This window comes from Dunckerocampus dactyliophorus, chromosome 10 (genome assembly GCF_027744805.1).
Source record: "Dunckerocampus dactyliophorus isolate RoL2022-P2 chromosome 10, RoL_Ddac_1.1, whole genome shotgun sequence".
Lineage (NCBI taxonomy): Eukaryota > Metazoa > Chordata > Actinopteri > Syngnathiformes > Syngnathidae > Dunckerocampus > Dunckerocampus dactyliophorus.
The window spans coordinates 24,078,813-24,093,112 of NC_072828.1; the positions used below are offsets into that span (position 1 = coordinate 24,078,813).

General features: G+C 41.6%; 1 protein-coding gene across 1 annotated transcript; it reads right to left on the reverse strand.

Annotated features, from left to right (window-relative positions):
* Positions 1 to 576: 576 nt before the first annotated feature.
* On the reverse strand, positions 577 to 14,242 carry zgc:101100 (uncharacterized protein LOC445169 homolog). Its single transcript, XM_054790707.1, has 4 exons — positions 6,320 to 14,242; positions 4,872 to 5,043; positions 3,626 to 3,801; positions 577 to 1,325 (listed from the first exon to the last, which is right to left on the reverse strand). Exons 2-4 carry the CDS (start codon positions 5,041 to 5,043, stop codon positions 954 to 956), a joined length of 720 nt encoding a protein of 239 aa, XP_054646682.1. The 5' UTR covers positions 6,320 to 14,242; the 3' UTR covers positions 577 to 953.
* Positions 14,243 to 14,300: the final 58 nt, after the last annotated feature.

The following is a 14,300-nucleotide window of genomic DNA, read 5'->3' on the forward strand; positions in this document are numbered from 1 at the left end:
TTTTTTCGGAGGAGTTATATTTGCGCCTTCATTTTTGGGTAGCAAAGGCAGATTGTGAGCCATATTAACGTGCAATATTGTGTGCACAGGCACATTGCTGCGCTCTGTCTCTCACCCTCTCTCCTTCGCTCAACCTCCGTTCGCTCGCACAGCAAGGCCACCCGGTGTGCGTGCACTGGTACCTCCGGCCGGGTCTTGGGGGCTGGGCTCCTGGCTCGGGCTTACGGGTTGCATGCCTGGAGAGCGGCGAGGCGTACGGGCGTGTTCAGTGGACAAAACGCGAGGCTGTCGGTCACTCTCCAGGAGGGGAGGGCAACGATCTCATAATAAAGACATTTTCCTAGCATTCTCATGATCGACCGGCAAAGTCCTAAACATCGACCGGTGGCTCGCGGTTGACAGGTTGGCGACCCCTGCGCTAACATTTACTGTACGTGAGCATGCTGTATGAATTCTTATTATTAGCATTCCAATTCAAAGTACGGTATTCAGCAACAATACTGAACTATCCACCCACAAGACAACTTAATGAGCTGGGATCCTAATCTCTATTGGTAAGCGACAAATCTTTGGCAGAGATTTTACATACAAACAACTTTATTTCACAATATGTCGCAGTGCTTTGTTACAGTACAGTCTTAAGCCACCATTGTTGTTGCAGCTACACAGCAGTGCAAGTATAGATACGGTACATACATTGTATTTAACATCCATATGCTAAAAAAGTGATTTCTTATGAAAGGCAGGCATGCTGTATAATGCAAGGCAGCAGATGTCTCGGTATCTTCTCTCACACACACACTGTTCGTCCTCCACATGTCACTGAGTTACAATCCCAGGTGAGAATGCACCTTATTGGATTGGATTATTAATACACTTTATTAGAACAAACAGTCTGAAGAGAGATGTTGCAGTTTTTAGCAACGGCCAAAGGAGGAGTCCCCAGGCAGGAGCTACGCTGCTGTGTAAAGGTGCCAGAACTCCAGAGGAGCGGCAAACTCTGCGGACAGCATCCCAAACAGCGGCTGGTGAGGCGGGTGGCTGTAACTCTGGCCTGGGATGAATGGGAAAAGCGGAGGGGAGGGTCGTCGGACGGGGCACCCGGAGACAAGATGAGCGTCCGTACGAGGGCAAAGATCTCGTCTTTTAGCTGACACAGGAGGGGGAGGCAGAGAGGGCTTGAATGGGATGTCGCTTTCAGCGGGTGATGTGTCCATGTCTTGTCCGTCCCCGTCTTCTCTCAGCTTCTCCTCCTTTTGCTCTTTGGAAAGGATGGGGCATCTTTGACCTTTGCGAAACTTTGCTCTTCGGTTCTTGAACCACACCTGAGAGAATCCAGGTACAATGTACAGTAAATACAATATAATTCAGCACCTGTATAACACAATATAGTGCATCTTTACAAAGAAGTCAACTCCTTTTGTTGTTTTATTGAACTTTTTCCACATCATTTTGCCACAGTAAAAAAGGGAATGTATTAGTTTGAGACACGAAAGCAGAAAATGAACGATACACCCCCTCAATCATAATGGAACGTCCCATCCGTTTGACACCTTCCATTAACCAGGAAACAGGGTGTGCGGATGGTGTCAGTATTGGATCAATACTAGCGTGACTTGTGTGTTTTGATTGTGTTGTTATATTGTTGATATTGTTTCTGTTTATACGTTATGTTGTTTACAAACACAGGGAATAAGTCCTTAGACAGCTTTAGGGCCAAAAAGCCAAAGGATTTTAATGACAGCGGATAGTAGTTTTTGCTGTAGTTGAGTCATTTTGCACTATTAACTTTATTTTGCTCAAACGGCCATGTGTAATAAAAAGGTAACATGGGAATATTGGTGTTATTTTGGTGAGATTTTTACATTGTCTTATGTTGTTGTAATGAATATTATGAAATTGTGCACAAGTTTAATGATTTTTTTAACATTTGATTGCATAAAATATATGTTTTATTCTCATTATGATCATGATCAACAAATTAAAGGCAAAATCGCAAAGTCATTCAAGGAGTTGAACATTTTAATGTACAAAGTATCTGTATCATTATCGGCATTGGTGTCCTACAAATTAGCGTTCATAATCTAGATTATTGACAACATTTTTGAGACAATTTTTTCATGAATTATATGACATAATAGTGAGAGTACCTCGTATCAAAAGCAATAAAGTTTCATTTCTCTTATTTAACTTTGTTAATGGGCTGTCAAGAGCTTTTAAATAAATTAAACAAATATACGACATAATAAATTAAACAAACAAAAAAAATGACAAAAAAAACTCATGAAAATAAAATGGACTCTCCGTGGCTTTTAGCAAAAATTGCACTTAAATAAAAATCACATTTATAACCAAAAACATAAGATAGACCCTGTCTCTGTTAAGAAAAAAAAGCACACTCCAATAAAAAAACACACACACACAGTTATGTAGTGTATTGTAGGGGCGTCATATTTGAGCTGGACCACATATCTGTGGTGGCATAGTCAAATCCAATGTTTCTGATGTCCTTCAACATGTCGGTTATACAGTTCAGGAATTACGCTCTCCCATTCAATTCATACTGTCGGTCAAACATTTATAACATTTCCCAAAATGTTGGGTTGCATTTCTTTTGCAATGTCGTGAGCGACACTGCGAGCGCACACCATTTTGCGCTTTCATTTATATTTACTTTGCCGACCAAACGCCTCAGTAAGCGTTGACTGTCGGGACGAAGGCTCTGCTGCACATCCACTGTGGCTGTGGCATTCGGCTTACAAACCATTGCTTTTGTGCTTTCATTCATATTAGCTTTTTATTTGCTCACTTGCTGCTTGCACTCATTAGGGTTGCGGGGGTATGCTGGAGCCTATCCCAGCTAACTTCGGGCACCAGTGTACCCTGGACTGCCGACCAGTGCATGGGTGTACCCCACCTGTCGCCCAAAGTTAGCTGGGATAGTCTATATATAGTCTATGGACAATTTAGAGTTGCCAATTCACCTAACATGCATGTTTTTGGAATGTGGGAGGAAACCGGAGTACCCGGAGAAAACCCACGTAAGGGAAGAACATGCAAACTCCACACAGAGATGCCCAACTGAGATTCAAACCCAGGTCTTCCCGATCTCCAGAGTGTGACTGTGTGGGCAACATGCTAACCACATTAGTGCACGTCAATTTATCAAGGCCGGCAAAATGATCAACTTTGTTTATTTTTAATCGGTTGATTAATCGATGTATTGATTATTTTGACAGGCCTAGGTATTGGCAATACTGGCCCTGTATTAACTTGGTATTGGATCGATACCAATATTTGTAGTATCGGCCAACCCTGCCAGAGAGTATAGTCAGAAGTAACGAACAGATGCACAAACACATTTCATGCATTCATTGCATCACTAGTGGGCTGTTTTTGTCACTCTCCTGTTCAAATAATACACCCTTGTGTTGCTAAAAATAATACTTAATAATAATAATATTGAGTATATGCTGTGCTATATGCTAATACAGTATATCCACCAGCAGTTCGTGTTACTGTTTTGCCAAAAATGGCCGCTGTGCAAAAGGAGGTTGAAGTACAAATCTGGTGTCAAGTGAGTGTAGTGTAGGTTTCCGCATGTAAATCCATCCAGTCACTCTACCTGAATGCGAGCCTCAGGCAGGTTGATGCACACGGCCAGCCTCTCTCTCATGCCGATGTCAGGATACTGGGTCTGCTCGAAGGCTTTCTCCAGAGCTTGCAGCTGGGACACGGTGAACGCTGTGCGGCTGCGGCGCTGCTTCTGCTGGTTCCCGTAGCGGGCCTCTAATATAAGTTCTGGTGCGATGGAAGGAAAGAATAACAAATGGCTGCTTTCATTTAAATGCCCATTTTGTTTTTTCCATTTCCATTCTGATAACGTGTTAACTTTGACAGCCCTAATAATAATAATAATACATTCAATTGGACTTACTTGATATCGGATTGATATTGAGTTAATGGGTCCCCGCACATTTGCAATTCAGTATTCATTCAAAGCATTTTTATAAAAATAGGTGTTTTTCCCCACAGAAAACATACAGTATCTCATTCACCCTAAATCAGTAATAATTTATAAATACGTGATAATACAGGTTCAAATGTACAGCATACATGTACCACTGTAAAAAAAAAAAAAAAGCCTAACATTTTTACAAGTTATGCTTCACTGATCATATTTTTTCCATCAAGCCTTGAGATTTCGCATTTTGTTAGCCGACCCATGGATGCACCAAAGTTTGTGTGATTCACAAAAATGAACTTCCAACTTGTAAATCTGATTTTAAGTCCATCTGTTCATCAATCCTCTTACATTAGCATTCATTAGTGGTGAGTACCTACACATTGTACACTTTAAAATGTATTCAAGTGTGAGGCCTATTGAAGAGAGGAGGAGAGGATTGTGGCGCTGAATCTAAAAATGACAACAGTCACTCTTTTTGTGAATGTCCAATGTCAAGCCGGCAGGAGGGTTTGGTGGGGGAGGAGCAAGCTGTGTGTCAAAAATAGATATTTTTTTGTATTTTTTCGCCATTTGCTGGTGGTCCCTGATTGTAACCCCCCCCCACACACACACACACACAAAAAAGTGGGGCTCTACTGTCGATGTAGCCTGCTTCACAGTATTTGGGATTCTTTGGTTAGGTAAATGAGAGGGTCAAAACATTACACATCTCTCAGCAACAATGATAAACATGTTAAATGAATAGCTCTTAAACTGAGCATCTATCTTTGTAGCATACAATGTGTAATGTGCATTTTCTATTGTCTTATTTTTTAACAGATATGAAGATATCAAGGTGTAGGAGTGGAATCGTGAATAAATGATTTTGATGATTTTGTCCTGTCAGTAATATCTCATGGCCTACCTGCAAGTCTCTCAGCCACCGACAGGGTGCGCACTGCGGGGCTGGCTGTTGAGTAGACGCTGTACTGCTGCGCCATCTGCTGGTGGAGCTCCAGCAGCATGGTGTTGGCACCATGCAGGGGGAACACGCCGCCGCCGGAAAGGCTGCACAAACTCTGGGAGTTCATGTTCATCTAAGGACGCACGGACATGAATGTCAACGGCTGTCTTTCGCCTAATTTCCATACTGACACTTATAATTTTGTGTGTGTGTAATTCTAAGTGCGTTGATACTGAGAAGTACTGTAAAATGCAGTGAGCTGTCAGTACCCGGATGTTTGCACTCCAAACGCACATGGTGAGCGTGCAGCGATGGACCCCAAATCACACTCAATCATAACCATCTTGGCCGTCTGTGAGATTGTACTTTTGATATCAAGTGTTTTGTATGTGATGGCGAATGTTAATTTGCTATTAAAATATACAGTATATATATTGTTTTTAAAGGGAGGGAAGGACCACCTCAAGTAGCTACAATTCGCAATTAGCTAAAGAGAGGAGGGAGCGTGTAAATATTGCTATATGGTGGATTTGTGACAGCACTACACTGCCAACTCAGGAATTAAGTGCACAGTTAATGTAGGCTATGTTTCAAATCCCACACTTCCACTTAAATATGTATCTGTGTAACGGATGCCAGCCTGTGAGGCTGTGCAAGTGTACGTTGGTGACACCTCACTCCCTTTGCCTTGAGAGCTGCGCTGAACACACGGTCGACAGTTGATGCTTTTGGCCGTGTGGTCAGCGCGCTCGTCTCCCATTCCGAAGGTCGTGTGTTCGAGCCTCGGAGCGGGCAGTGTAAAGCAGGGCGGGTAACATCTTCACTGAGTAGGAATTATAGTCGCAATATTTATCTTCTTCCTCTTCTCTCCTTTTTGATTATAAATTGCAACCACTCAAGTGAGTCCCTTCCCTTCAGCTACACGGCCAAGATGGAGATGATCGTGGGTGGTTAGGGTCCATCACTGGACGCTCACAACTTGGGGGATCCAGGTACTGACGGTGCCCTGCATTTTGCCATACATCTCAGTGTGAACACACTTAGGCACTCAAATTCCCAAGTGTAAGTATGGAAGTGCGGGAATTGAAACACAGCCAGTTAAACAGGAGAGAAGAGGAAGAGGAAGCGGACACATGTTGCGATTGTCATTTCCGGTCAGTGTGCAACGACAGTAATGAGTCTGGGACAGCACTACACTTTCGCAATTCATACCTTTAGAAACTACGTACGCAGTGTATGTAGTGTACATGTTGGAGTGGAATATGGGAGTGAATGAGTTGAAATTAATTGTTAATTAACACGGAGAGAAGAGACATTGGATAAATACACTGCAATCTTCATTTCCGCTAAGTGTGTAACGACAGTAACTTGACACAACCTCTGTCCAACCACGTATCCCGGTGGTTTACCTGATGTGTAAATCTTGACTTTTGAGAAGTTTTCACTAGCTCCCAGTAGGTCGCAGTCCAGTGCGTCCCAGATCCAGTATATCCCAGTCCGGCTCAGCTGCACTCCCAGTATGATAGCCTGCAAACATTCTCAGCCTCGACTATTTAAGAAGCATTTAGCCAAGCTCCCCTCCGCCATTAGCCAATAGAAAGAAAGGTATTAGCCAGGATTAGGTGGGATGAGGGAGGGCTGTGGGGGTTGCAGGGGGGGCTCTCAAGTTTTTGAAACTATTGAACTTGAGAGATTTATGCCAAGGATCCCCTACAAGCGAGCGTTTCACTCCCTCCCGTTAAAACAATTAAAACAATGTGGTGGGCTAATCTCTGAGGCAGCCCAGATTAAAATAGCAGCCTTTGATTGTCCTCCTCCTCCCGTCATGCTGCTGGTGCCTTTCACAGACCCCCTCCCTCCCAAGGGGGGGGTTTGTTTTGCTAACACACACATATTTTGCAGATAAACTGTCGCTGTGTGAATTTAATCTCAACAAAAGCAAGCCTGTTGAGAGCTACTTGAAATCAACATGACTTAGAAATGTTCCCAGGAAGGACGAGATAATCAGAGGAACAAATCTATTTGCCTATGCCGCGCCGTGGGTCATTTCCATGCTGTTATGAAGCAAATGTTTGTATTTGTACTTCGGACATTCACGTTTCAGAATATTTCAAGCTGATCTTTATGCGACACTCAAAAAGCGTCTACATCAGATATGGCAAACTGTGGCCTGGTTTTTTAATCCGGCCTGCCACACCTTTAAGATCACAGCTGTAATTGGCGATAGAATTTGCAGTGCTATTTTAAAATTACCATAAATCTTGGAACCTTTGAAATAATTCCAGTGCTTTGTGAAGCGAGACACTGCACTTTCCAGTGATACGTGTCAATACGGTAATCGTAGGGACCGTGTGGGGTGGGGGTTTGTTTACAGAGCAGTGTGAGCCTGTGTGACGGAGAGGGACAGAGAAAGAAGCAAGCTGTCTGCTACAAAGTTCTGCAAAAACTGATATTTTATCATTTGTTCTTGTGTTTCATCGTGGGTTTTTTTGTTTGCTGTGTTTTTTTGCATGATTGCAAAACATACTTGTTTGCATACGTGTTTAATAGCTTATTTTGTGAATTTCACATCCTTTATTCATGTAGATTCTGGGTGTCTTATTCAGTAAAAACTAGGGGTGTCCCGATGCAACTTTTTCCACTTGCAATCTGATACGGATATTGCAGCCTTGAATATCGGCGCGATACAGATAACAAGCAGATATCGATACAGATCTTACATACTGTCGTTATTTTGTAGTGTGGAATGTTGGAAAAAGCTTGATCAAGTGATATTAATCAGAACACAGAATGCGCAGGCTACGGGATCACGGGATTTGTTGCATGTTTATAGCTTCATTTGTTGTCTTCCTATGATGAAAATTCCAAAGATCCCCTATTTTTTCATATAATGGATCATAGTATCCGGAATTATTCCATTATCTGGATCAGTCTTTGAGATTTTGTAGAACCTGTTGGAAACCACCCCCCCAAACAGATAAACGCCGGCAAAAACATAACCTCCTTGGTGGAGGTAATAACAATCCATTGTATTTGCAATGCACTTTTTACCCAGACATCTCAAAAAGGGCCACAGGGTGCAAAGGGGGGGGGGGAATCTCATTTTGGGAAATAGGTGAAATATAACGAACTTTACAAACATAACAATGCTGACTTTCGATTGACACCAGACAGCTATTTACTAAACAATATGCTCACTATTGTAGGTTGAACATATTACCTAAAAGTAGCACTAAAAATATGAGCAAGTAAATCACACTCTCTGAATCCCATTACTGCCATTGTACAAACCATCGGAAGACTTCATATCATCAAACCACAAATATCTACGTACATATTTACACCAACAAATGAGTAGCAGTAGTATCCATGGCAAAATAAATCCAATACAGCACAGTGCATACTATATACGAAGATGTGCGCAACAAGGCAGCAGCATTGCATACAGAAAAAGCTAAACGTTTACATTATGGGCTGTAGATAGATCAAAACTATTACTTTTATACACGTAGTCACGTTAAAAAGTTTTTTTCTGCTTAACTGCTGCACCAGTACCATAAAAGGGTTGTAGAGAGAGTAATAGGTGAGGAAACATCGACATCATGAAGAAAATGAAAAGTAAACAATGATGCCAAACAGGTAGATGGGCCATGAGGTTTTTAGTTGACTTTTAATAGGTTGAAATCTTTCCATATCCTCAGACCTTTATTGTAATAAAATATAATGTATGTGGAACTTCCACATCTCCAATACATTTTAGTGTTAAAGAAGGTGTCAAATGTAAATGCCTGCATCAAATATAAACTAGAAAGCAACATTTGATGTATATTTAACGTTAAAAAACCTTAATTGCGGCCCTTAATTGTGGGGTTTTATTCGGAGGGGATTTTTTTTATGCACCAGGGTCATCTGTTGATACTCCTATAGGTGGCGACAATGCTGTGTAGTGCTATTTAAAACCCACTGTCATAGAAGAAGACCACCGTTTGTTTAGTAGTCTACTGCCATTAAGATGGTGGTGTGTGTGAGACTGTCATTATTTTATGCTTTTTATATATCAGCTGTTTAAGTGTACCTTAGTTACTATTTGTCAGATTTGGATGTGTTAAAAATCGCCATGTAAAATTGCCAATGCTAATCGCAAGTGCGTATGTGGGATTTTCAATGAATTGTTATGATTTGTTTCTGTCTTTTTGAGAAATTTCAGTTGGAAAAAAATGTCAGCAGTTTGGGTTCGTCACTTGTCATGAACTCATTCAATCCCAAAGACGTATTTATATGTTTTTATAGTCCCTAACGCCCAATCCCAACAACGTATTTACACGTATTTTAGGTTTTTTTGCGCGAGAGGGAAAAAGAGGTGATGATGCAACTCTCCACTAATGCATTTCACTTCAAAGCAATTTTAAGCTATAAAAACGGCCACAAGGTGGCAGAAGTGCATTTGATAAGAGCTCGGCAGGGATCATGTAGATCAGGGGTCGCAAACCCATCGATCGTGAGCTACTAGTCGATCTTTGGGACTTTGCCGATCGATCGCAAGAACATTTTTGAAAAAAAATGATCATCATATCAGTGCCCTCACCTCCCAGAGAGCGACCAACAGGCACGCATTTTGTCCACTGAACATGCCCGTACACCTCGCTGCTGTCCAGGCAGCAACCCGCGAGCCCTCGCAAGGGGTCCAGTCCCCAAAACCCGGCTCGCCTCATACACCAATAACAACAAAGCATATGTAGATGGGAAAAAATCACACATGACAGGAAGGAGGAAGTGAGAGAGCGTGGAGGATTGTAGCATGCAGAAGGTTACGCATTGGAGGGAAATTTTAACGCATGCACACGCACACACACGTGCACACACATAGTTCAGTTGAAAACTGCAAATGGCTCCTGGTGTTATATTTGTAAATAAATTATTTTGATGTAAAACAACCCCTTTTTGTGTTGTTTATGTTGTGGTATAGTTGTTCAGCTATTTGAGCTGTCACAAAAGCAAAAAATATTTGTGTCAAAGTGAAAGTTATGCTTGAAATGTTTTCACAAAAAGCTTCTCCCTTTTCTAGTCGGGAACTGATATTTTCGTGAAACCTACTGCTGCTACTAAAGAACGGAAAAAAGGTAGAAACCATTTTTAGTCTAATCTTTCTCAGGTAGGTAGGTAGGTTCCATGTTTATATGTTCATATAATATTATGTGTGCCTTGAAAGATCAGTCAAAACAGTCTAAAATGGCCGGTACTGAAGGGGTTGTCTTTTGAAAAATGGCTAGGATTGATTGAGTTAAGGGGTATAGTGGCTCCCACAGCCAAGACATGGGTTGATACAGAACATACAGAAAAAGATGCTAAAACCAATCCAAGACCTCACATTTGACATTTGTGTTTTGGGTGACAAAGCAAATGAGTGTAAGATATATAAGATATATTATTAACAATGAATACATTGTTTTTAGAATATGCCGAGGGCCAATTAAACAAAAAACAAGCTGTGGGACGCAAATGGGCCCCGGGGCCACAGCTTGGCCGCACCTCGTGTAGACTAATATGTCACATAAGCAACAGCTCAGACTTTCAAAATATGTGAAAATGTTTGTGAACTTTTTTTTAATCTCCCCTTGGCCTTTTTCCTTGCTCCTTTGGCAGTTCGTGGCTGTCAAGCTATATTAGTGTCCGATAGAAATAAGTCATTTAGAAGAGACTCGGTCGGCCAGCCCCTCAGCCCCACTAAAAGCTCCAGGATTAGGTCCCAAAGGCCTTTGTCTCGGCAGCCTGCGGGATTAGGGGAGATTTAGTGCGAGGAGAGAAAAAAAGTAGTTATTTCATGGCACTTTCATGATGAAACCTGGCCAAAGCTGTGTTGGCTGGGGGGATTAAAGGCACACAAAGAGTGGGCTTGTGTGTGACCCTCCCCATCCAAGAGCCACCATCACCGCTGACTCACTCTTTGCTACTTGCACCCCCTTCCCTCCAGGATCCTTTCCCTTTTGGAAGGCCATGAAGGTCCTGGCCGACTTGGCCTCCAATGCCATCAAGATGGCTCTCAGGCTGTTTAAGTTCTCACACCAGCAAGTGTGCCCAGAATGAACGTGAAAGTAGAAGCAAAGTACCCCACGCAGGGCTAATTAATGGAGTCCAAAGTCACGTTTCCAAGGACACAAACAGTGCTTACATTCCAAAAACCGTGACAAAAACTAAAAATGCCTATTATTGATACTATTTGATACAACTTTTCAATGTTTTCCTTTGAAGGCCGCATACAGAAAAATGGGAACGTGAGGGTCCGCTTTCTATTAAACACACAAAAGTCAATCCAAAGTAGTGCAACACATGCTCAACTTTTGAATACAATTGAAGAACTAGCCTACATCTGAGCTTTTTGTCATTTGTATTATTAGTATGATAGCTTTTGATGATAACATTTACAGTTGTCCTTCGCCACATCGCGCATCAAATTTCGCTGCTTCACTCCAATATCACGGCTTTCAAAAATATGTTAATCAATCATGCTGTTTCGTGGTTGAATACGCCCTATTAGTTTTAAAAAACGCATATTTAAAGGAAATTTGATGCATTTTTTGCCTAAATTAAGCATTGTCAAGCATAAAAATAACTGAAGTAAAATACAAATATTAGGCATTATTCAAAGACGCATTCAAAGACACTGTGAATGATACGTAGTACTCTACACTGGTCACTAGGTGTCGTAATGTCCAGTGAGACACACAATCGCCACACTTGAGCTCCGAAACAGACTTTCATTGCAGGTGTGAATTCTCTCACAACAGGCACAACACTCTTAATAACAATGAACCCCCGACGTCACTTTGTCTGCTCGCCACTCAGCTCCCCCGGGGAACATATTTACAGCAACACACAATCATGAGTCTTATTTGTCTTACAGTCTACTATATTGGGTAATCCCAGTGTAAAGGTCACTATAGGGCTGTTGTGTAGAGGGCTCTAATGTTAAAAAACGCATTTAGAGGGTCGTAAATAGTACGTTTTTACATGTACATTTTTTTCCCCTCATAAATCTTAAAATATTTTTATTTAGGTCCTAATTTCAAATCCTTTTTAAGGTCCTGATGCGGGCCATGTTTAAACGTATTGTTGGGATATGCAGCAGGCCAATAAAATGGTCCCCGGGCGAGACTTTGGACACACCTGCTCCAAACTCTATCAGCATATACTTCAAACTTCAGTATACAGTAACGTACTTACAAAACATGCAGTTACACCATCAAGTCTGCAGCCATCTTTCCCGCCCTGCAGGTAGCGCCATCAAAGCATTTCCTTATTTACAATTTAAAGCATAGACACGAATATGTGAGGCTGTGAATAACAAACCAGGGATAGGCGGGGAATAGCATGTATGAAAGCTGATTTGTATTTCCCCGGTCTAACACTTTTAATCACCTGTATGTATGCTTGCATTGAAGACTGAAGGATGAGAAAATGAGTATAGTGGATTTCTGCCCCCCCTCCCCTGTTGGGAGTAAAACCGCTCAAAAGCAGTGATCCCCCTCTTAAGGGATCCGCTTACACATGCATGGATTACGGCGCATAAAAGACACTGAGCAGGTGAAGACTGTTAAGGAAAATACTTATATAACAATAGGAGGAGCCAGTCATGACATATGATCCTTCTTGATGGCATGAAGGTTTAAATTCTGCCATTATGAGTCCCGTTCACTGTAAAATTACCTACATTAAGTTACGTTAATTGCCTGCAACATCAAGCTGGCTTTAGGACCATGATGCGGTCAACAGTTGCAGTGCAAAGACGCAACAATTAAACTAACAACTTTAAGGTATTCTCATAATATACAGTTGCTCTTCTCAAAATGATTCAAGGCCCATTGTGGATTACATTTAAAAAAAAACGTGGAATAACCTTGGTTAGCGCGTTTTTCAGTTAACATTGAAAATGTACGCCATAATTTGGCCTCAGTACGTATGTTTTCTGGTCACCGTACAATATGGCGGGCGTCTTCTGTTATTAATACACTGCGAGAGGCCAACTGTGTTCTTAATGGTTTTTTTTTTTTCCACAAAACGTCCTTGCCAAGTTACAAAATGGCTACTGGAACCGGAAGTCAGTTATGCAGCCGGTCTATGATGTCAAAAAACCAACAACAACAACAGAAAACATGCTTTTATAGTTTTACATGCATAAAACTAATCTTTTAAATGAATATAAATATCAAATAAAAGGGATGAATGAACATTTAAGGTTACTTTCAACTTGACGTGCTTCTTGATGTGAGTGTTCCTAAAGACACGATGTGGCAGCGAGACACACTGACACCGCCTTCCTGTTTTGCCATTATTTTTTATTTCTTTTTTTTAATTCAATTTAATTGTTTTTTTCCACCTTTTTTTAAATAAAAAATGCTGGCACTGGAAACTTTCTTTGCCTCCATTTCGGGTTATTGAGGTGAGAAACGCTAATTAATTCAAGAAATTACTCACGGCAAAACAGGAAGGTGGTGGTGTCTCGCTGCCACGTTGTCTTTGGGAACACTCACATCAAGAATTACGTCGTCAATAAAAGGTAAAAGTAACCTTAAATCTTCATGAATCCCTTTCTTTGGTCATTTATATGCATTTGGAATTGTTTAACAATTGAGGCATGTAGTGAGTGGGGAAGTGTGGTAATAGCTCATTTTTATTGTCATTTCCAATTATTTGAATATATTTTGAGTTTTGTTGTAGCCTTCAATACACGTTACGTAGCACGATGGATGTAAATGAGTGTGATGGTGGGAGTTATACGTCCCTCCTTTCTTAAGTCTTTTTTTTGTTCTGCCGGTTTTTGTTTTTTTTTTGTTAATGTCTCTTAGTGTTTAACAGATGTTTAAGAAAGCACCCTTATGTCCCGGCTTTTTTTTTTTAATGAGTTATCAATAGTGGAAATTTGTATTGACGAGGCCTGTCAAGAGGGGACCTTTGTCGTTGTCAGTTATCTGAATGGAAGGCCCCCTCGGACACCAACTGGATCAATCGGCACGCGGAACACAATTGAGGTGCCTTTGGGAGAACGCCATGTTGATACAGGCGGAGGGGCTAAAGAGCTCTTCATTTGTGCGGGGTGGGGGGATCGATAGGGATGGCTGGCCTTTGACCTGAGACAGACCGGGGGCGCAGGCGGCGGGTCAGTGGCTCTTCTAAGCCCTGGGATCACGCTGTGAGCCCTGACACTGGCTATGACACACTCTGGGTTTAGACTGACATTGACCACTAAGCACACACGGATCATTGTGCTTGAGAAAGTGGCACACAAACATGAATCAAGTTTCCTCAACAACTTGTCTGGTTGAACTGATCCAACCAAAAAGCTGTGTGTGAAATCATCATAACAAAAAAGTGAATACCTATTAGTGTCCCATT